General features: G+C 48.6%; 1 protein-coding gene across 1 annotated transcript; it reads right to left on the bottom strand.

The window, feature by feature from the left end:
* Positions 1–9,171: 9,171 nt before the first annotated feature.
* LOC121836841 lies at positions 9,172–21,621 on the bottom strand. The gene is made up of 3 exons (XM_042292109.1): positions 21,513–21,621; positions 18,263–18,413; positions 9,172–9,358 (listed from the first exon to the last, which is right to left on the bottom strand). Exons 1-3 carry the CDS (start codon positions 21,604–21,606, stop codon positions 9,232–9,234), a joined length of 372 nt encoding a protein of 123 aa, XP_042148043.1. The 5' UTR covers positions 21,607–21,621; the 3' UTR covers positions 9,172–9,231.
* Between the last annotated feature and the right edge of the window lie 263 nt (positions 21,622–21,884).

The following is a 21,884-nucleotide window of genomic DNA, read 5'->3' as shown; positions in this document are numbered from 1 at the left end:
TTGACGGAAGAAGCCACCGAGGAGACCGGCAGGACTTCTTCAGCCTATTGCGCCGCCATCTGCCCCATTCCAGCAAATCGGTATGGATTTACTCGGACCTTTCCCACTGTCGACGCAAGGAAACCGATGGATCATCATCGCAACCGATTATCTCACGCGGTACGCCGAGACAAAAGCCCTTCCATCAGGAACGGCTGTTGAAGTCGCGAAGTTTTTCATCGAGTCCATCGTCCTCCGGCTCGGCGCTTCCGAAGTTCTGATCTCAGACCGTGGATCATCATTCATGGCCCAGCTGACGCAAGAGGTTTTTCGTCTCAGCCACACCAGCCATCGCCGCACCACGGCGTACCACCCGCAGACCAACGGGCTAACGGAGAGACTCAACAAGACCATCGCCGACATGATTTCCATGTACGTCGACGTGGAGCACAAGACATGGGACGAGGTGCTGCCGTACGTCACGTTCGCCTACAACACGGCCGTACAAGAGACCACCGGAGTGACATTCTTTCAACTGGTGCATGGGCGCAAGGTAACGACAATGCTGGACGCTATGTTACCCCACGAACCGGCTGTCGACGCAAATGACGACGCCCAGGTGGTTACCCAAAGGGTAGAAAAAGTCCGTCAGCTCGCCAGACTCTGGATTAAGGCTCAACAACGTGTCGACACTGACCGCTACAACCTCCGTCGTCGGGACGTCCACTTCCAGCCCGGAGGCAGGGTGTGGGTGTGGACACCGATTCGCCGCCGCGGTCTCAGCGAGAAACTCCTGAAACGTTACTTTGGACCTTACAGAGTGCTTCGTCGACTCGGGGATCTGAACTACGAGGTAATGCCCGACGGAACACGGACTTCGTCACGCCGCCCTCCACGACCGGAAGTCGTCCACGTCGAGCGACTGAAGCCGTACTACGCTCGATAGGACTGTGGACCTTATGTGTTCCAAATGACTCTTTAGTTTACCGTTCTGTTTTATTTGCTTCGTTTTGTTTTTGGGTTGCATCGGGACGATGCAATTTTTAAAGGGGGGAGTAATGCCGCCCGCGCAGCTGGCCAAGTAGGCAGCGCGCGTGGCCTAACGGTTATCGCGCATGCCTCCCACGCAGAAGGCCAGGGTTCGATTCCTGGCCTCGGCTACGCATTTTTGTTGGCAGTGTAATTTGATGTTCTGGCGAATTCGAGAACCGTCTTGCTGATTCGAGGTTAGAATGTTCTACGCGCCGAACCTTCTACGCCGAACGATCCAGAAACCCACGAGGGTAAGTACATAAGGGATTCCGCAACGCGAGCGGATTCAGTTTCGCCCCAGCGTTCGACTCTGCTGCTACGCGGACTTCGACGCCCGCGACGCTCTGTTATTATCTTTTGTACCCTTTTATTTTTGGCACAAGTTTGCCACATTAAACGTTTATTTCTTACTGTTTATTTCTTGTTTATTGGTCATCACCCGTGACAATATTAGTTAGCATTCTTGAGCATGTAACCAGAATTGAGTGAAAGAAGTAATATAAATGTGCCTGAGGTTTTTTAAACGCAAGTACCGGGACAAACAGAAAAGCAAGACAGACATAGACGTCCTTCAACTCACTATTATGCCAACTTTTTTGGCGTGGTCTTCACACCGTCCCTCAGAAAAAAAAGGGTATGAAGATTATGCTGAAATTCTAAGTAGTTGTGAGCTGAATGCTGTCCGTACCTGCTTGGTTTTGTTCGTCCCATGAGCTTGTGTTCTAAAACCTCAAGCACATTTAAATTATTTCTTTCACTCATTCTGGTTATATGCTTGTAAATATGCATCAAATTACCCATTTAAATAACAAAGCAACCATCAGCATATGTCCTGAGAATGAATGAAAAATGTCCTGAGAGGGCCTCCCCAGGACATAAGGAGGATGTCCAGTGGACGGACAAATGGATCCTGTTTGGACTCCTTGAGGATGAGTTGGGGACTACGTGAGGATGTCCAATTATCCCGACTTGGACATCCTGAGGATGTGCATAGGATGTCTTTGCGTTGTCTGGGAAGCTGTTGTGCGGCGGATCAGCTGCCGCTTGAGGGTGGTGTAGGCATCCGTGGCTGGTGGCTGGAGGAGCAGGTCGCGTACCTCGGTGGCGACGTCTGGTGTAAGGCTGGCCACAATGTGACGATACTTGGTGCGATCAGCGGTGATCTTCCGAGTCGCGAACTGCGCTTCCACTTCTAAAACCACAGCTCGGGATCCGCAGGCCAGTACGGTGGGAGCTTGAGGGCGACGGCGGAGACGCCTTCCGCAGGGGGCGCCGTGGTTGAGGAGTTGGCAGAAGCATTTTCTTCTTCTTGATTCATCGCAGCGCTTGAAGTCGGGTTTTTCGTTTGTCCGGGTCACCAATGTAGTTTCAAATAATGTTCTACTGAACTCGTTTTATTTTTCTGAGGGACTACACAAGAATAACGACATTAAAACTACGAGAAATGTTCCTGCGTCCTAACCGGGCGCTGCTCGCAAGGCCGTCTGCCCTCTTCTCCTCTCTCCTCTCTTACCGTGGGGGCGACTTGAGTTGTTTAGTCTACCCTCACGGAGGTCTGGCCGTCTGGCCCGCAACCGGGCCCCCAAGCTGGTGTCGGGTATCCCCGGTGCGTGCCAGCCTCCACCGCGGCTCGAGGGAGCGTGTTGCGGGGAAGACGATGCTGTCGCTGCAAGACTCTACAAAGTATCCCTTTAAGCGCGTACCCTGCTGATACCGTGACCGGGGGGTTCGCGCCACAAAACATGATCTAAAGGCTCCGGTATTTTGTTACGCGGAACATAATAACGGTTTGCTAAACCGCAAGGGAAGTGGATCGAATTTTTTATTAATCGTCATGTGACTTTTGAAAGGTTTCTATAAGACGTTCTACCCACACCAGCAAGAAGATGACGGTGCCCAACGGCCGTACTTGCGGTCGTGTTCTTCACTTTACTCGGGGAAACTTCAATATAATTTTAGGCCCGAGCGTTCATGAAGCCTGGTCGGAACCGCCAAGGGTTTGCCAGGTGACCGCTTTCCACCCTCAACGTCAACCTCCACAACGGCGAGTCTGACTTTGGCCAGCGATGCAACGTTCTCGTTAGCAGACGACTTTCGAAAGATGGCGTTTCCGGTTGCTTCCTTGGTGCCTGGAGCGCGTCTCCGACTGGTGTGTTTAGGCTCCCATCCCGCCGATACATCAAAAGTGGTCTCAAAGTGGCAACTAATGTCGTCGAAGCAGACGCAGTGTCAATCTGTCGGTCGTCGCGATCCTGGCAGTTGGTCGTGGGATTGCTGGCAGGAAGCACGAGTGAACGCGAGTGTCGCTGGTGTCGCGGCGTACCAACTTCTGGCTGCCGTACCTTCCGTGGACTGCCCCACTGGAGGAGAGTGACCGTCAGCGGGACTGGCGCCTGCCACGTCCATCATCGCTGCTGGGAAACCGCCAGGATCACGACCGGCGACAGCGTGACACTTTGTGACATCAGTAGGAAATCGAGGGATCATTTTCTTAGAAGATGTAAACGTGACAGGAGGCCTTGAATAAAGCAGAACGAAGCGTCGGCAACACACGCGCGTCATTTCTGGAGCCCAGCGGACATGGCCTCGTCTCGTCTGTCCTAGATATTGCTACAGGGTGTCAGAGGTGGCTGGGTGGTGGAACAGAGTTTCACCATAAGCACGCCTAGCAGTTCACGAGAGTCTTCCGCTGGGACGAGCCAGGGGGAAGATGCGGCAGCAGCATCTCGGACAACAATGTACGCTCACACCATTACCCCACCGTCAACGTTCGATTTCTACAACCCGGGCGACAGGCCAAGGTGGTACAACAGATTCAACCGCTATCGAAAGGTCTCAAAGTTCGTCAACGCGGATGAGGGCGAACAGGTAGATGCTCTTGTATATTTCCTTGGAGATGACACCGAAGATATTCTAGAGGCATCGTCCCTCTCGGACGCCGATAAAGAAAACTTCGAGAAAATTTCGGACTTGTTTCATAATCACTTCGTTGGAAAGCGAAACGTCATCTACGAACGAGCGAAATTTCATCAAAGAAAGCAAGAGACTGGAGAGTCGGTGGAATCGTTTATAACCAGCCTACATCACCTGGTAAAACATTGTGACTACGGCGTTCTGAAGGACAAGCTGGTTCGAGATCGCTTCGTAGTCGGACTGTCAGATGAATTTCTTTCTGAAAGTCTGCAGTGAAACCCCAACCTCACACTAGAAGCTGCATTCACACGAGCTCGACAGAAAGAAGCCGTGCGCAAGCAACAAGCAGTGGTCCGAGGGCACAAGCAAACAGAAGAAGAGGAGATGGTCGTCGATGTCTGATAAAAGACAAGAAAAATGGAAGGCTCCGCGAAATTCAGAGTCAAGAAATGACGCGAAAGCTCATACCCGCAGAAGATGTGGCAAGTGGGTGCACACAAACTCCGAGTGTCCTGTAATCAGTTCCAAGTGCCTAAACTGTGGCAGAAAAAGACATTGGACAAAGGTATGCAGGAGAAAGTCTATACAGGAAGTTAACTGGGGACAGACCAAGAAGAATGGCTGCTCGGAAGTGTTATATCTTCTGCTGACCTGGCTTGGAGAGTCTCACTCAATGTTAATTAAAAGTTCGTCCAGTTCAGGATTGATACAGGCGCCGTCGTCAGTGCCATACCGAAAATGCGGCATCGAGCTTCGAAAACGTCCAGCCTACTGCGACCAAACTTTTCAGACCCGGAAGGCAGGTGTTAACAGTCATTGGGAAGTTCCGGGCCATGATTCAACATGGTCAACAGTTGATACATGAGGAAGTCTGTGTGGTCAAAAACCTTTATGAACTGCTTCTGGGACGCGAAGCTAGCACAGAACTTGGGCTTCTCAAATTCATGCATTCAGTCACCGACCCCACTTCTGCCGATTATCACCAGAAATATCCGGAACTTTTCAGTGGTATTAGAATATTAAATTGGGAATACACGATCGAGCTAATTGATGATGTCACTCCAATTTCAGTAAACACGTCCCGTCCTGTACCCTTACGTTTAGGGGCACTTGAGAAAAAGAGGCCGCATCTCCACGGGGTCAATGATGTTGATTGGGTCGAGGCTGTGGTGGTGCTGATTATACTGATTTTATTGTTCATAGGCAGTGCTCATGGTGCTGATTTTTTTTATTGCTCATAGGTAGCGCTGAGTTCCGGGTTGCGTTTTGACTTCAATATTACTGCTTTATATGGTCGGTGAAATGCAGAGCCAGTGGTTCTTCTAGTGGATCAGCTTCGATCCGCTAGAAGCCGTGGGAACGCATATCCACCGCTTAAGTCAACGGTCCATATCAGAAAGAGAATGTGTGGTATGGTTCGTGGTTATATACGCAGTTCAGAATTTGACCGCAGCTCCCTCTCGTCTACAAACGTTGAGCCAATGCATGCAAAGTTTGACGCGATTACGTACGCATTTGACCGCAGCGCCCTCTCCTGTATAGACGTTGAGCGGCTACATGCAACGTTGGAGTGTAGGGTAGTGGTTAAGACGTCTTCCTTGTAAGCAAGCGGTCCTGAGTTCAAACTCCCGTGCGAGCGTACGCTTTTCTTTTTTTTTTTTTCTTTTTTAAAGGGGGCCGATCCCGGAGGCAGTGCAATCGATGTGAGCACGGACGCCGGACGGATGGACAAGTCTAGACCCTAAGGAGCTTCGCCCCTAAAAAGTTAAAGGACGGGATCATAAAGCAAGTAGAACCCACCGCGTGGTGTTCTGGAATAATGGTGGTTCCTAAGTCGAAGGGAGATCTCAGAATATGTGTAGATTTGACACAGCTCAACAAGAACATTGAGCGCGAGAAACTGGTCTTGCCATGAGTGGAAGGAACCCTGGGCCGTCTTTCAAATACATCTTTGTATTCAAAACTGGAATCCAAGGCAGGCTTCTGGCAAATCAAGCTGGCGGCCGAGTCAGAACTCTTGACAACTTTCATAACCCTATTTGGTCGGTTTTGCTTTCAAAGGCTTCCATATGCGATTTTATCTGCACCTGAGCACTTCCAAACGAAGATGAACCACATCTTGGAGGGCCTTCCGGGGGTGTTGTGTCATATGGACGACATCCTGGTGACGGGATGTCGTCACCATACATAACGTAAAAACTAAAACCCCTACGAGATCTTCTGAAAGGGGAGATAGAGTGGGTCTGGGATGTTCAGCAGCAGCGTGCTTGGGAAGCAATAAAGAAAGACATCCAAGACGCCACAAGCCTGACTCTGTATGATCCAAAACAACACCTCATCGTATCGGCAGACGCTTCGTCGTACGGCCTCGGAGCTGTACTCCTACAACAGGACAAACAAGAAGATGTGCGACCCGTAGCATTCGCGTCTAAAAGACTAAATGACACAGAGGTCAGGTATGCACAAATTGAAAAGGAGGCGTACGCCGTAACATGGGCGTGTGAGCGATTTGAGAACTTTCTCTTGGGAACTACACTCTTAGAAAAACGGGTATGGATAGTCCTCCCTTAGGGGAGGAACGGTCTTGTAACCTATGTCCCTTTAGAAAGAGACAAACTTTCGGCCCTGAAGCACGGGAGCAAAGTTCCTCCGTCGCTGCATCTCATAATGGCGGCCCTGAATCGAGCTCAATAAGGCTTAACGAGGACGCTATGTCTCTTGTACGGGACGAGAAGAGCAGCAAATAAAAGCGTAACACGAGCTTTCTGCGAACTGCCCTCTGATCGGACAACGGTCCTCAATATTCGGGAAAATTATACCAAGACATTGTTCCGAAGTACCAGACAACCCATGTAACAAGCAGCCCGTATCACGCGCAGGGTAATGGAGAAGCTTAGAGAACGGTAAAGTTAGTCAAAGACATTCTCAAAAATTATGATTGCCCCAACTTTGGCATTCTATCTTACCGGACACCACCGGGAAGCTGCGGCTACAGTAATGCAGAGTTGCTAATGGGCCGCCAATTAAGGACAACGGTACCAACTCTTGATGATAAAGCTAGTAAACAGGCGAGCTGGTTTAGGTACACATGTCTCAAATTCAGCTGACAACTTTTATTGAAACGATCGGATGTGATACCAACTCTTCCCTGAATGTTAATTCCGAGACTTCCCAATCACGAGGAATTTAGAAAAAAAGACAAGGAAGGAAAACAAAAACAAGTGAGAAACTGTAATAGCTGACATGCAGTGTGTGAACGCTTGAACCGACCTCTCGATAGCACGGTCTGGGTGAGAAAAGAGGCGACAACTGGTAAAGTCGTCGAAAAGAGGGCAGAACCAAGGTCGTACGTCGTACAGAAGCCGCAAGAACTTCTGGTCAGAAACAAATGTCATCGCGCGCTCTGCTGCCGACAGACATAAGTGAGCAGACGTCACCTCACTCACTGGTCCCGAAGTCAAGAACAACGCTGCGAGACCCGGATTCCAAGGGCGCCGAAGTACGAACAAGGTCCGGTCGGACTATCAAAAAGCCAATGAGGTTCACAGAGTGACTCTTTTCAGTGCTTGTGTGTATTCAAATGTATATATGTGTGTCCTCGTGCGCATGCCCCTTGTGTTCATAGTTTGTTGGCGTACCGATGTGTTGGCAACTTGCTATATCCTCAGTTGTAGCCTATATCGGGGGGGGGGGGGGGGGGGGAGGAGAGACGTGGCAAACGGCATTGAATAAAGAAGAACGAAGCGCCGGGAAAACACGCGCTTCATGTCTAGAGCCCAGCGGACATGGCCTCGTCTCGTCCTTCCTAGATATTGCTACAGTAAACACGCCTGTCGGAGACGCGTTCCAGGCAGAGTACTTCAAACGCTGCTTGGATTACTTCTTTATAAAGGACGCAACGAAGCGTCCTCTATAAAGAAGACGCTTCGTTGCCATAATGACGCTGACCATAGCAGACGGACTTTATGGTGCGGAAGCAGACTGTGGAGTGTCGAACTCGAACAAAAAAGTTTGAAATAAGGACTTGACACAGATGTCTGATTACCTCCAGCGCCTAATTTATTTTGACGATTCTTATACGAGAAGTATGTTTTCAATACCCAATTGGACGAAGTTCGTTGTACTGTAATATGAGGCTAAGCTAGTGACGTGCCAAAGCTTCTTTACAATCAGCAGTGACGTAAGGAGTAATTACAATAACAACATATAAACACATTCCGTTCAATCAGGTGCGAGCTACTCTGTTTCACACTTAGTGTACAATGCTGTAAGAGCTGCTGGCGCGATCAAGGGGCCTGATCTCGCAGATAATTAGCGCGCGTTCTGGCACACACGAAACCATAGATTAAGTCACGCTCTCGCGCAGCAGCTTTCACAACATTTTATGGAAAGACGTTTTGCAGCAGCTGTGCATGGGCGACCCTATAACCGAACTTCTCTTTTTGTTTCTTATAATTACGTTTACTTCACATCATTATTACCACAGTAGGGCAGGTCACTGCCATTTTAGATTTTACTGTATCTTCCCCAGCACTGGCCTTTGTGGAGGCACGTCAACGCCCGCTTCAGTGGCTTGGCATCTGGGTAAGACGAAATAAGGTTAGCAATGGCGGCTGTAATCCGTGACGTGTGCAAAGCTTCTATACCAAGTATGAAACATAGTACAGTGTCAACCGTTACATAAAACAAAGCCAAGCAAGAACCATGTGAACAAACGCTAAAAATTATCCGTAAAACAAAAGAAAAAAACAACGCCGATTCATATAGCCAGTTGTAGCGCAAGCAGTTTGGCGCGATTAGTTCCTTCCGAGTTAGCCCAGTCCGCGGAACTTGCACAAACTTCGCCGGATCAGGAAAAAGCGAAAATAGAATGTCGGTAATCGTGGTACGACATGCCCGCGTACCCTGTGCGTAGCGATTCTATGATGTTTGCCCACGTGATGTACTGCATTCCTCAAGTCCCGGGACTTGCCTCCGGACACGCTCCTGTGGTCCGCGTACCAGCTCCTGAGTTTTGCATCATTTTATCGCCTGGAATAGGGCGGATTTAAAACCGCAGGAAAGATGGTGTCACCGATTTTGTAGGAGCTTCTCCAGGTACAAGTCAGCCGTGTGAATACCAGCTTCACTAACCATATAAAACTCGTTTCTCTGGTGTCGTTCATGTCAGCACACGACGGAAGTGCACTTTTCAAGGTTGCGCTGAGAGTAAACATAGAAAAAGGTCGCGTCACATGAGCCGACACGTCTTGTGGCGTATCCCAGGAAGTTTATTTTACTTTGGGTGGTACCCTCAACCACTTTCTATCAGGTAAAACAGCGAGATTCTTCGTTTGAGAATTCCCTGATGAACCACGTCACGAGGTCTCGTGTCTGTTTGTCCCGCGTGGCCTTCGGGAACACCACGGCAGCGGTGTCCATGATGTAAAGCGGCCTGGAGAAGGGAAGAAAGAAGCGAGACAGAATGGTTAGGTCGACGAAAACATTGGCACGTAAATTCTTCCGCTTTAACTTTCATCCTCAACTCAAGGCGAATTGAAGAATCACGCGGTCGTCATGTGTTATTTGGGCACTGGATACGTTGACTCCAAGCTTCCACTGTGCTTTTTAAGCACACCCTAGAACTTGTCATTCCCAAGTGACGAGTCAAGTCTCATGGAATGCATTTCATTTGAAATGCTTTTGAGGTACAATAAACTGAACTGATAAGTTCCGCCAGGGCACTCATTGGTCACGAACGCGAATCGAAATACTCGTCGACGGATTGATTGTTGACGAGAGCATACGTCCGTGTGACGCAGTTCTTGTGTCCACTGCATGAGCTGGGGTCCGCTGATGTGCTTTGTGTACTGCTGACCTGCTGTGGGTATCGGGGATGTATCATAATGGAAAGGCAGAGAGCTTTCGAAGGAAAGGAGGTACGAAATAGTCCGCTATATGTTTAAATGTTCGTACAGAAAAGCTGCCTTTTGACCTGCTACCCTCTATCTTTTGCCCACTAAACAATATGCGATTATTGAAGTCCCACTTTAAAATTATTGATCCCAGCCCAAAATTAGTTTCATGGCCCCTTTAAACATTTATTACGTCGTAAAATATTTGTTTACGCACACTATGTGCGAACACAAATATTTTGCTAGCCTGCAGACGGCGTCGTTTCTTAGTCGCATTTATCCGCGCATAATCTCGAGGTATGCATAATTCCGCGAGCGAAAAGCTGAGTCAAAAGCGTGCTGGACTCTCACGCCGCTGGACAAAGTTGGATCCCCGCCAGCGCTTGTCCTTTTTATCTTTCTTTTATTTTCATGACCGGAATGTTCAAGATAACTCAAGAATATTGTTGTTTGTTCGAGGTTGGAATGAACTACAAGATTCTCGAGTCATCTGGAGCATTCCAGTGAGGCAAACAAAAGGAAGAAAAAGAGGACATGCGCTGGGAGATCAAACCCCAGCCAGTGGCATGGGAGTCGAGCACGCTGGTGACTCAGCTATTCGCACATGGCATTGCTCCGCCAGTAGCCTGGTGGAGTAATGCGGCGCGCGAACAGCTGAGTTGGCAGCGTGCTTTTTATCTGGCCTCTTCTACTTTGTTTCGAGTACAAGTCCGCCTCATGAAACGTTTAGTTTACTTCAGTTCTTCGCCTTCTTCTTCTTCCATATGCGTTAAAAATAATAAATGAAGATGTTAGTCATTCTAAGGCGTGACCGGCTACTTCATTACCATTGAAGAAGATATTTCCGACATAGAAATTAAACACTTCAAACGTATAGATGCAGCTATACACCTCAATGCCTCACCCCCTCCCCACTTTTACCCTGCCTATAACGGAACATAATGAAAAACCGTCTAAAGCTGAAGTCACACCGCCTACAGACCCCACAACACGCAGCCCGCAGACACCGCCCAATCATCGCCCGCCCCGCATACGACGGCGCCGCCACTCTACCTATACAAGACATAACCTCCGGAAGCATAATTTTGCTTGAGCGATGCGAATGGACCGTCGTGCAGAAAGTCAGAACGTCCCTAGCGTCACCCGTGGGCCGCGCACCGTACGATACGTACGGGGTGCGACTCCAACTTCACACTGACAATGAATGATCCTTGAATAATAACACGCACTGGTTCTGCACACCAACACGTGCACACATACATAGACACATACGATGAAAACACTTAATGAACAGCACTTATGTTCTTGGTAGGAAATGCCACTTCGAGTCTTACCACTTGTCCTTAGATTGTTCACACATACACGCATTGATATTCACTCATTTTACAAGGTTCAATATTATCAACTCAAAAGCTAGTATTTTGTCGATGATATCAATGTCTTCCAGAAAACGTTTTATTGCCTGGAGTGCCTGTTTCTGTATAATTTGATTAGGCCATGGCCCTAGTAATTTACTTACGGTGAAAGGTCTTTTCTCCAGGATATCAAGCCGTACTTTTAGTTGGGACCGATTGCGATCGAAGCGAGGACAGTTAAAAAAAAATGTGTTCCATAGTTTCAACATCCTGGACGCAAGAACATTTTGGGTCTTCGATTTCATTAATTTTGTAGCGAAATTCTCTTATAAAAGCAACATTCAGTCGCAGGCGGTGAAGCATTGTTTCAAATTTTCTCGGTATATCGCTTGGGATATAAAACGGTAATTCTGGATCCACCACGAAGAGAGTAAACTGCCGTCCTGCCTCATTAAACCATATGTCGACTGCCATACATTTGGAGTCGTGTGCAATTAAATACTTTATGTCTGTTTTGGAAAAAGGAATTCCTCGAGTTCTTTTTAAAGTATGTGCACTTGTTACTAGTGTGTCTGCCTTCATGTTTCCTGAGATTCCGCTATGTCCGGGAATCCACTGCAGCTTTAGTGAATGATCATCACTTATGGCCCGATGGATCAAATCAGCTAGCTGGTAGACCATTTGATATGCCGGACTTCTAGAGTTTATCGACGAAAGAGCACCGAGGTTTGCTTTGGAGTCCGTACAGATAACCCACTGGTTTTGAGGTTCTACGTCCTTTATATACTCCACTGACGCAAAAATTGCATGAAGTTATGTAGCAGTAGAGGATGTTCTGTGGGACAAACGAAAACCTTTCCTTACTTGCATTAATGGAATTACGAAAGCTGAGGTTGGAGCCATCATTTGTCGTAGAGCCATCCAAGTATACATGAATGTAATCTCTGCGGTAATCATGCTTGTATGACAGCGCCGACTGATTAATCACAAAATGAGATGTGCTCAGGCTTTTGTTAAGGTTTGGGCAGTTCCGTGTTAACATCTGCGACGCGAAACATCCAGAGTGGTCGATCTATAGTCTGAACCCACGGTGTATAATCCGGCACGACGACACTCGACGATATCAGTGTCGAGGAAATATGTGAGCCCGTCCTAGTTATCAAATTCTCCGCAGGTGGGTGACAATTCTTCATGGACAAGCGTATCGCCGCCTTATCATTTGTCCTTCATGACATTTTAGTGGAAGTAGAGGTGCGGCGCACCGCATTCTGCGCCCGCGAAACGTATGCCTCAGAGGATCTGCCGGCTCGATCATTTCCATGTCCAGGAAATCTACTCCCAGTCGACGAACCCGAAAGTTGAGCTAGCCGCCACGCCCAAGGACAGCCCCCTGAGCTTGGCAGCAGCAGCGGCGCAAGTGGCACAAGACTCACGCTCTGCTACAATCGTTTCAGACATTACGTTCAAGCCGCTCAAGACGCTGCGTCATCGACGAAGGGCACGCGCCAGAGACCGGCCGATCCACGCCGCAACCACCGCAGGCCCGTGATTGGACAAGCGGCTACAGACGCAACAAGCCACTAGGGAACAGTGGCACAAGAAGCGACCGACCGCGAGCATGACTGTATTGGCAGCAGCAACGGCACCAGTGGAGCAAGACTCACGCTTCTCTAAAATCGTTTCAGGTTGGAAAGTCATATCATTACTTTTATAAGTTAAACTTAGCCAGTTGCTTTTTGTTGCTGCTGGTGCTGCTGTTGCCGTTCTGTGCCTTTATGTCAGTAAAGTGATTGCTTGATTTTGCATGTTTTTTCAGTATGAATACGTATCGATGCTTTTGTGCCATGGCTGATACCTGTATATGTTGCAATCAGGAACTCCGAGATGAAGATGGTTCAATTCAATCTACAGAATGTGACTATTTGTATTACTTTGGAACTTGTCCTAGCGTATCGGAGTCAACGTTCAAGTTTAAAGGTGGAGCGTGGCGAAAAGCATGGTGTTGCCCGACATGTAGGACGAGAAAGTCCAGGGGAAGTCAGAGCGAGAAGGATGCAACTTGACAGCTGTAATCCTAAGAATAATCCGCAGACTAGGTTCTCCGAGGGAATTAAAAGGCACTGTTTAGGCGATCGAACTCTCGGTGTACACGATGTCGACACAGTACGAGGAAATCCTAAAGCATGTGCTTCAACATGACAGCGAACAAAGGATTTAAGGAAAAGGGTGACAAGCCTTGAAGGCCACCAGAAAGAAGTAAATGTATAACACATGGTACAATGCATAACCGCGCTCGAGAGGCACTAAATCTCGAAACACATAGAATATTGGTCACTGAGCATGAACACCTTAACACCCAACTGACCCTGTTTGCAGAAAAACGATGTGCATATGCTCTCCGAGAATGAGATTGTGTCTTTGCACCGATTGTCAGCTCGACCAGATAAAATACCCGGCATCATTGTTCGTTTTTCACAAAACTCAACTCGTGATATGTGGTTTGATAAAATGAAAAGACTCCACCGAAAGGAAAGGAATGGTTACATTCTTGAGAATATGACGTGGGAAAACCGGGCCCTCCTCTGGACAACTAAGGAATGGGCGAAGGATAATGACTTTCTCTACTCGTGGCGCAGGAACAGAAAGATCTTCTTGAGGCGAAAAGAAGGCGACCAGTTATTATCAAATGCGAGGCAGACCTGCAACATTTGACCAGAGAAATTTTGAGTTTTTTCTTGTGGCATCTTTCGAAATAGCAGAACGAACCTATTTTATTGAATCTGAACAAAAGTCTTATTTAGGGAATGAGCATTTGGCTTCTTCGAAGTGCATTCATTTAAATACTCAGTTCGCCCGATATAAAACAGTTCAGCTTGATTTGCTTTTTGCTGAGTTTTCATTTTTGTTCGATGTTATTATGTTATCAGAGACGTGGTATACTGATGAAAGTGATGTTTTTGGGTTGCCGATGTACAAAAACTATTTTTAGAACAGGTCAACAGGTCGTGGACGTGGCGTGTCGCTGATGGTTGGGAAAAATGTTTCCAGCAAAATGTTAGAAGAATTATGTGTTAATAAAGACTTCTGAAGTGATATCCCTGCTTATAGATGGTAACATTATCTCGGCCTTGGGAAGAGGTATAGGCATCGAAGGGGGGGGGGGGGGGAGGGGGGGTAACTGAACTTCAGGATTGACGCACTGTAGTCCTCTTGACGAACTTCCGACAGGAAACGCAATACCTCATGAAAGGGCCGATGTGGGTCACGTCGAGGAACTCCGGAACTCCGCTGATATCACCGCGATTGCGGAAGAATCCTTACCAGCTCAGCAAGAGAGTACGTCGCTTGCGCTGCTCGATATTGGCCCCAAGCTACCCGGCCCAGAACGGCGACAGCTGATTAACCTCCTCGTTCAATACAATGACAGCTTTGCGACGTCGCCGAAGGTGCGCCGAACTACGGTTGCGAAGCACCGCATTCTTACCGAGGATGACGCGTTCCCCGTGCATCGATCGACCAAGAGGGTTTCCGTACAAGAAAGGGAGATCATTAAGGAACACGTTCAAGAGACGCTGAACGATGACCTAATCCAGCCTACAACCAGTCCGAGGGCCTCTCCAGACGTGTTGGCTAAAAAGAAGGATGGAACGCTTAGGTTCTACGTGGACTACCGACAGCTGAACACGGTGAAGAAGAAAGACGTCTATCCACTTCTCCGCATCGGTGACACGCTATACCGGCTGCTCCACTCTCGATACTTATCATCTATGGACCTGAAGAGCGGTTACTGGCAGATCGAAGTCAACAAACGGCACCGAAAGAAGACGGCTTTTGTCACGCTGGATGGACTTTACGAGTTCAATGTGACGCCCTTCAGACTATGCACGGCGCCAGCAACTTTCCAGCATGTCATGTACACTGTACTGGCAGGACTGAAATGGCGGAGCTGTCTCGTCTACCTTGAAGACGTCGTAGTGTTGTCAAGCGACATCGACGAGCACTTATAACGACTCTGTGCTGTTCTCCAAGCGATATGGACCTCCGAACTCACACTCAAGTCATCGAAGTGTAGGTTCACCTATGGCGAACTGAAGATCCTAGGCCATGTGGTTAGCTACGAAGGCGTTCGACCAGACCCAAAAAAGACTCGCGCCGTCGCGCCATTTCCAGCGCCGACAGACAATAAAGTCATGCGAAGATTCCTTGGGCTCTGCCTATTCTCGGCGCTTCGTTCGTGATTTCGCAAGACTTTCCGCATCACTCACAAACCTCATGAAGGACACCATGAAGCTCAAACTGGCCGAGGAGCAGCAGCAGGCATTCGACGAGCTAAAGAAAAGATTCCAGTCTCCCCTTATTCTTCAGCATTTCGATCACGATGCAGAAACCGAGGTCTACACGGACGCCAGTTACGCAGGACCTGGCGCGGTACTGGCTTAAGTGCAAGAAGGCACCGAGCAGGTCATCGCCTACGCCAGTCGGACACTGTCAAAGGCGGAGGTAAATTACTCCACGACTGAAAAATAATATTTTGCGGCGTTCTTGGCAATCTGATAGTTTCGCTCGTACAGGTACGAGAACCCGTTCCGCGTAGTCACAGACCACCACGCGCTCTGCTGGTTTGCCAACCTCAAGGACACTTCAGGGCGCCTCACTCGATGGAGACTCCGACTACAAGAGCTCAGCATGACTGCGGACTACAAGTCAGGCCGCAAGCACAGCGACGACAACTGCCAGTTGTAATCCCAAATTCAAAACTATTGACCGGAGTTGCCCTTAAAGGGCCACTCCGGCCAATAGTTTTGCATTTGGGATTACGACCGTTTTCTGCTAAAGAAGCGTCCCTGAATTACAACGTCTATTTTTTTTCTATATTATGTGTAATGTCACGGGTCGAAATTTGAATTCGGGAGTCAAAGGAAAAGCCCAAACTATCTGCTAGAGGGATGGCAACTCTGATTATCAGCCATACGGCCTCGACGTGTCGTCAACATGGTGTTGCGGTACGCGGTATAACTATGGCGCCTGAAGCGCGTCTTCGACTGGTGGGTTTAGCGCCCTATGCTGCCCATATATTAACAGTGGTCCCGAAGTGGCAACAAATGACGTCACAGAGTGTCATGTCGTCAGATGTCGCCATCCTGGCCGCTCGTCGTAGAAATACTAAGGAGAAGCTCCGAGTAGCACATTCGAACGCGAGTGTCACTGTCCTCCCAGCGTCCCAACTTCTGGCTGCCGAAACTTCCGTGGGCTGCGACACTGGAGAGCGACCTGCAGCAGAACACGCGTCTGCCATATGCATTACAGCTGTTAGGACGCCGCAGGATTACGACCGGCGACATCATGACACTTGTATATCATCAGGCGGAAATCGAGGGACCACTTTTTGGGACGCGGTAAACACATCAGTCGGAGGCCCATTCCAGGCACCATAGTACAACCAATCAACTGCAGCTCTACCGCGACGTGACGTCACGAGGGTGCTGCGCCAGTGCTCCCTGACTAAAAGCTAGCTCGCTTGCCGCCCGCTAAGAGCGGCTGTTGGCATCTTTATACTCGGTTTTAGTAGAGTACGCGACTTCGGTTTGACATAATATTTCGGCTTTTGTCATATTGCGGGCTTCGAAAGCGATACCACACATTTATTATGGTTTCGGTTTTGACCGGAGTTGCCCTTTACGAATGACAGCGTCCGCCTCTCCATCACTCTGTCCCGCTCATCGTTGAGCTCGCACCACATTGCCATCTCTGGCGAGACGAGCTCTCGCCCCCCTCCACCCTTTTCCTTGTCACCAACGCCATGGTATCCTATAAACACCCTTTACTTTGTCGACACTTATTTCTCACGAATTTGGCACCGGGGTCGTATTCGCGACCATTATAGGGTTCGCGAATTCTAAAGGCAGGAATTCGCCTCTACGGACAATAGAATTATTCGAACCCACTAAAGTTCGTGAATTTTACGAGTCAAGAAATTCGCGAAAATTCTTCGTGCGTCTAGAAGGGGTCAAAGTGAATGCGTCAACGGCGGGCCGCTGCCGACGAACTACGGTTGCACTCGGTGGACGCAAAGCGACGGAGGCGGCGGGACCTACACCAAGTCGTTCCCTCCGCTGCGGCCACCGCCGAATTCGAGTGGGCATCCCTAAACAATCCCTTTAGGTAGTCGCGCGAAGTCTGCAACCGATTGTGCTTTCTAAAAAACTCCGCGCCCGCGCAATCCAAGCAGTTCTCTGTTCTGGTCCAATAGTTCCCCGGCCAAGACTCGCGTAGTTTCAAAGTCTGCGCGACACGCGAGTCCGCCTTGAAAAGTAGTAGAGTGCCGAGGCTGTCGACTAAAGACAAATATCCTAAAGCACATCTTTCAACAACGCAACCACTACTGCTGTCAAGCGCACTTTGTGTAGTGGCTTACTTTCTTCGTCAACTACACTGAACGAAGAACTCACGGCCTATATGTCGCTTGCTGCCTCAAAAGAGAAGTGCCCACTGGGACGGAGCTTGGTTGCATTAAGGTGCCTGGAGCGCGTGTCTGCCAGGTTTGTTTAGCGCCCTATATCGCTCATAGATCAAAAGCGGTCCCGAGTGGCAGCAAATGACGTCACAGAAGCCAGAGTGCCATGCTGTTGGATGTCGCGTTCCAGGTGGTTGGTGGTGGAGATGCTAGCGGAAAGCGCGAGCGAACGCCAGTGTTGCTGTCGTCGCAGCGTCCCAACTTCTGACTGCCGAAGCTTCCGCGGACTGCCCCACTGGAGAGCGACCTGCAGCGGAACAAGTCACATCCAGCACCGCTGCAGGGACACTGCCTGTATCGCCACCGGCCCGAGCATGGCACTTCTATGACATCAGCGGGCGCAACTCGAGGGACCAGTTGCTTGGAAGCGGTAAACACCCCAGTTACAGGCAGCATAGCAGCATACGTGATCACTCCCTCTCCCCTCATCGCGCCTCCTTTTTTAGGCGCAGGGAGACTCCATGCTTTTTTGTCCCTCTCCCCAACCGCGGAGGGACGCTTCGAGGTAGGCTTGCTCGAAGTATATGGCGCGACACGCGAGAGCGACATCTTTGGAAAGGGTGCACTTTGCTTACTGGACCAGTCCGTGCTGCACGTGCTCCTGGTACTCAGAGTCCAGCCCCATGACGACGTATTCTTTGCTCAGCTCGAGGTTGAAGCTGGCGCACCGCTCACGAGCCTTGATGTGCCGAGTCTTGCCCTTCAGGTCCTCTTCAGCTTCGCGACCTGAGCACCGGTGTATTCACATCGAAGGGGCCCATCGACTCCGTCGCGTAACTGTACTTTCTTTCAGCTCAAAGGAAAACTAAAGTGGTTCTTTATTTGAGGAAATACACTTAAATCGTCTTCATTTGGCCTCTAGGATCGGGAATCTCGAGATTATTACTAATAATTTTTTTATTTAATTTGGTGCACGGAGGTTGCAGAAAGTCAGTTTCAAAGTATCGCTGAAGCCCTCCTTTCCTGAGCGTCACGTCATAAATGGAGTTTTGGAATCGCCGCTCCCGCGCATCTTCAGCGCCTATCAAAGCTATGCACGCGCACCCTCGCTATTTTCAAAAAGGTCCAAAAAAAACGTCGCGTCTAGTGTCAGTGCCGAGGAATATACCTGGCAAGCTTACAATTGGACACGCTACTCACTCGAGTGAAACGCGCTTGGCGGTTGAAACATTCTTTCGACACGAAAGCGCTAAGGAGCTCGTGTCGCAGAAAAGCCAACCTAGGTGGCGTGACAGAAAAGCCGGCTTTGGTGGCGTAACGCGAAAATCCTGATTGTTCGATAGGGTAAAGACGTCACAGCCACATGACCTTGCGCTGGAAAAAAAAAAAAAAGGTTATTTGGCCTTAAAAAAATAAACTTTAAAGAATTTCAGGCGGGATTTGGACCCACGAACCTCCGATTGCGAGCCAGACACGCTGCTGACTATACCATGTCCACCACGCCTCGTTTTCATTCATAGGGAGAGCATGAGAAGCGCATGAGAAGGCGATGCGAAGGCGATGCGAACACGGTCCGATAACGCTATCACGTTTCACCCTTAAAGGCGAAGCTTAAGCGCCCTCCAAGTTTTATGACGTAACGACTCATCGGAGGCTTTTCTTGTTTTCTCGCGTTTTCCCAAGTAGCACAGATTTGGCCAATCATTGGTCAATGGCTGGAATTGGCCTTTTGGCCAGTGCCCAGCCATTGGCTGATAACTGGGCTTTCTCTGGCCATTGGGCAATGGCCATTGGCCATCAGCCATCGGCCAAGCATTGGCCGATGAATGGCCACGCTTTAGCCATTGGCCAATGGTTTGCATAATTCCGTACTGCTTGGGTAGTTACATCTTCTGGAAAGACGAACGGGATATTTTTAATTTCTCGGGATAAAAACACTCTAGAATTCACCTCAGAGTTTCTTTTTGTTTTTTTCAAGAACCTTTTTAGCTTTCCTTTATGTTCACACACAGCCGACAATACGATCTAATAGCTAATCAAGCAGCGACAGAAGCGCGAGTCACTGAATCTTTTCTGTTTATGATTGGTCAGCGATGATAGAACACGTACAATAACATGACGAACACCACGATGATGCGCTTTTGACGCTGTTTGATTGGTCCCATCAGCTCGCAGCATCGGCTGCGTCTTGACTTGAGATGACGTGAAGTATAGCAGCGTCCCACAAGGGAATTTGTCTTACTCAGTTAAAGTGTATGCAATGCAATAAACACTCGTCTCACGACACAAGGTGTTCCACAAAATGTTGCTAAAATAGCTTGAAAGGGTACCAGATCCCCTTCACGCCGTCATATTTTCAGCAGCAACCAGTGCAGGCGATTCAAACGCTGCAGGCACAGTGCAAACACAGACATAAAATTGATCAAACAAGGACTAGCGCCGTAAAGGAAGATCAACCGGAACTCACTCGCCCCCACCAAAGGAGTGGCCAACATGTTCCGTCTTTCCGCTACCCTCACCACTAACTACTACTACTACTAAAGAAGACCAAATAGAGGTCCCCTTTTCAGATTGTTAGCATTGGTAACTCGTTTTGATTTGCGGGGGTTTTCGCTAAGCGACTCGGAGAATGGGCTGGAGATCGTGCCAGTTATATTTTCTGCAAAATCGAGGAATTGGCGATCTCCCTGCGAGGCAGTTGCCGATGTTACTTTATACGTTATATTGTATACGGATAAACAGGTGTTCGAATGCCAAAGGCAATAAATTATTAAAATTAGTCAACCCATACTCGTAGTATTTAAATTGTTTAAATGTACAAAAAAAAAACAGAAGTCCTGTCAGGTAACTGTATCGGAACAGCTGCAACAGCCTAAGATGTTTTCCACAAGGAGGGGGGAAACATCTGTTTCGACAATGCTATAATGCTTGAGTCTTCACATCGACACAGCAATGATTGCTGTTCGGGAGGTTCAAGTGAGCCCGGAATAATTTTCAACTAAAAAAATAGAGTTGCATCGCATGAAGCAAAGCCGTGATATAACTATTCTCTAAATTTCAGTATAAATTAATGCCTAAATCGGACACATTCTAAGTTTCACGAAAACTTATCAAAACTATCAAAATTTGAGGCAAAATTTCCAAATTAATCTGTAAGAATAGATTACCAAAGCTGTTATTCTGTACCGGCTAAATTTAGGTGAAGATGACAATAAAATATTAAGGCCGAATGTTTTCGACTGTAATTTATGAAAGAAAAAATAACAGTTTGCATTGCGCCTATCTAAACCAACGGCTCATCTGATTGATCTCATTATTCAACCGAGACAAAGCGATTGTTTTATAAGCTAGCATATTTTAAGGATGTATATGCAAAAGTAGCAATAGTTAGCAACATTAAGGTACATATTGTTGTTCAGCAGAAATACCTGGCCACGGTGTGAACCAAACCTCCCATAAAGAAACAGAGAAAGCCGTTTAACACTCCCTGTAACGCCGAATTGGAGCGCAACTCTTGAGGAGGAGGAGGGAAGGGTACTGAGGGGAGGGTAGACCCCTCCTCCTCCTCCTTCTCCTCCTCCTCCCCTCATTCTTTAATACGCTCCGGGGGGGTCACCTGACCTCGGGGGGAGGAGGTCACGTGACCTCGGAAGGGGGGTCACCTTGAGAGGGATCACGTGACCCCAAGGTCACGTCATCCCTCTCAAGGTCACCTTGGGGTGACCTTGAAAGGGATCACGTGACCTTGGGGTGACCTTGGCTACACCGACGGCGACGCCGACGCCGACGCCGCTCAAGCCGGAAATGGGCGCCTGAGAGCTGCGCTCTAAAATAATTATGCGGTTCTCATATTGCTTAAAAGGCTATTATTGGTGAACTTCTTACCTGGTTTGAGAACTTCCTTGATCAAGAATTTCACGAACTTGAAGCCGTCCTTCGTGTAGTTCTCTTGCGCCGTCCCTAGCCAGACTGAAATCATTGAAATTGCATGAGGTAGGGAAGTATCTGAGCCTGATTCTAAACTGACGAGCACATTGCCATAATTGGCCTAATGGATATTCAAAAAGTAACTCGCTGGTGGGTGAGATCATAATTTCGGAGCCTCGAAGGGTTTCTTAGCGAGACCTGGGTCGAACAAGGGAGTTCTGGCCAGTTGCTCGGCGTAGTCTTTCCTTTGGACTGCCCACATTATCACCGCGATTTACGAGATCAAAGAGTTCACACGCTTAAATCTAAGGAGGGGTTTATGGTGGTCTT

The sequence above is a fragment of the Ixodes scapularis genome, unplaced genomic scaffold (genome assembly GCF_016920785.2).
Source record: "Ixodes scapularis isolate PalLabHiFi unplaced genomic scaffold, ASM1692078v2 PGA_scaffold2__306_contigs__length_199485367, whole genome shotgun sequence".
Classification (NCBI taxonomy): domain Eukaryota; kingdom Metazoa; phylum Arthropoda; class Arachnida; order Ixodida; family Ixodidae; genus Ixodes; species Ixodes scapularis.
The sequence above is the reverse complement of the archived record's forward strand: the minus strand, read 5'-3'. Positions and strand labels throughout refer to the sequence as shown.

What these genes read in the sequence shown, in the direction of transcription:
- LOC121836841 (XM_042292109.1), bottom strand. Translation starts at nt 21,606, where the DNA reads ATGATTTCAGTCTGGCTAGGGACGGCGCAAGAGAACTACACGAAGGAC. An exon ending in CAAGGAAGTTCTCAAACCAG is followed by an intron (nt 18,414 to 21,512) that starts GTAAGAAGTTCA and finishes ACCGGTGCTCAG; the next exon opens with GTCGCGAAGCTGAAGAGGAC. An exon ending in GTGCAGCACGGACTGGTCCA is followed by an intron (nt 9,359 to 18,262) that starts GTAAGCAAAGTG and finishes TCCCTTCTCCAG; the next exon opens with GCCGCTTTACATCATGGACA.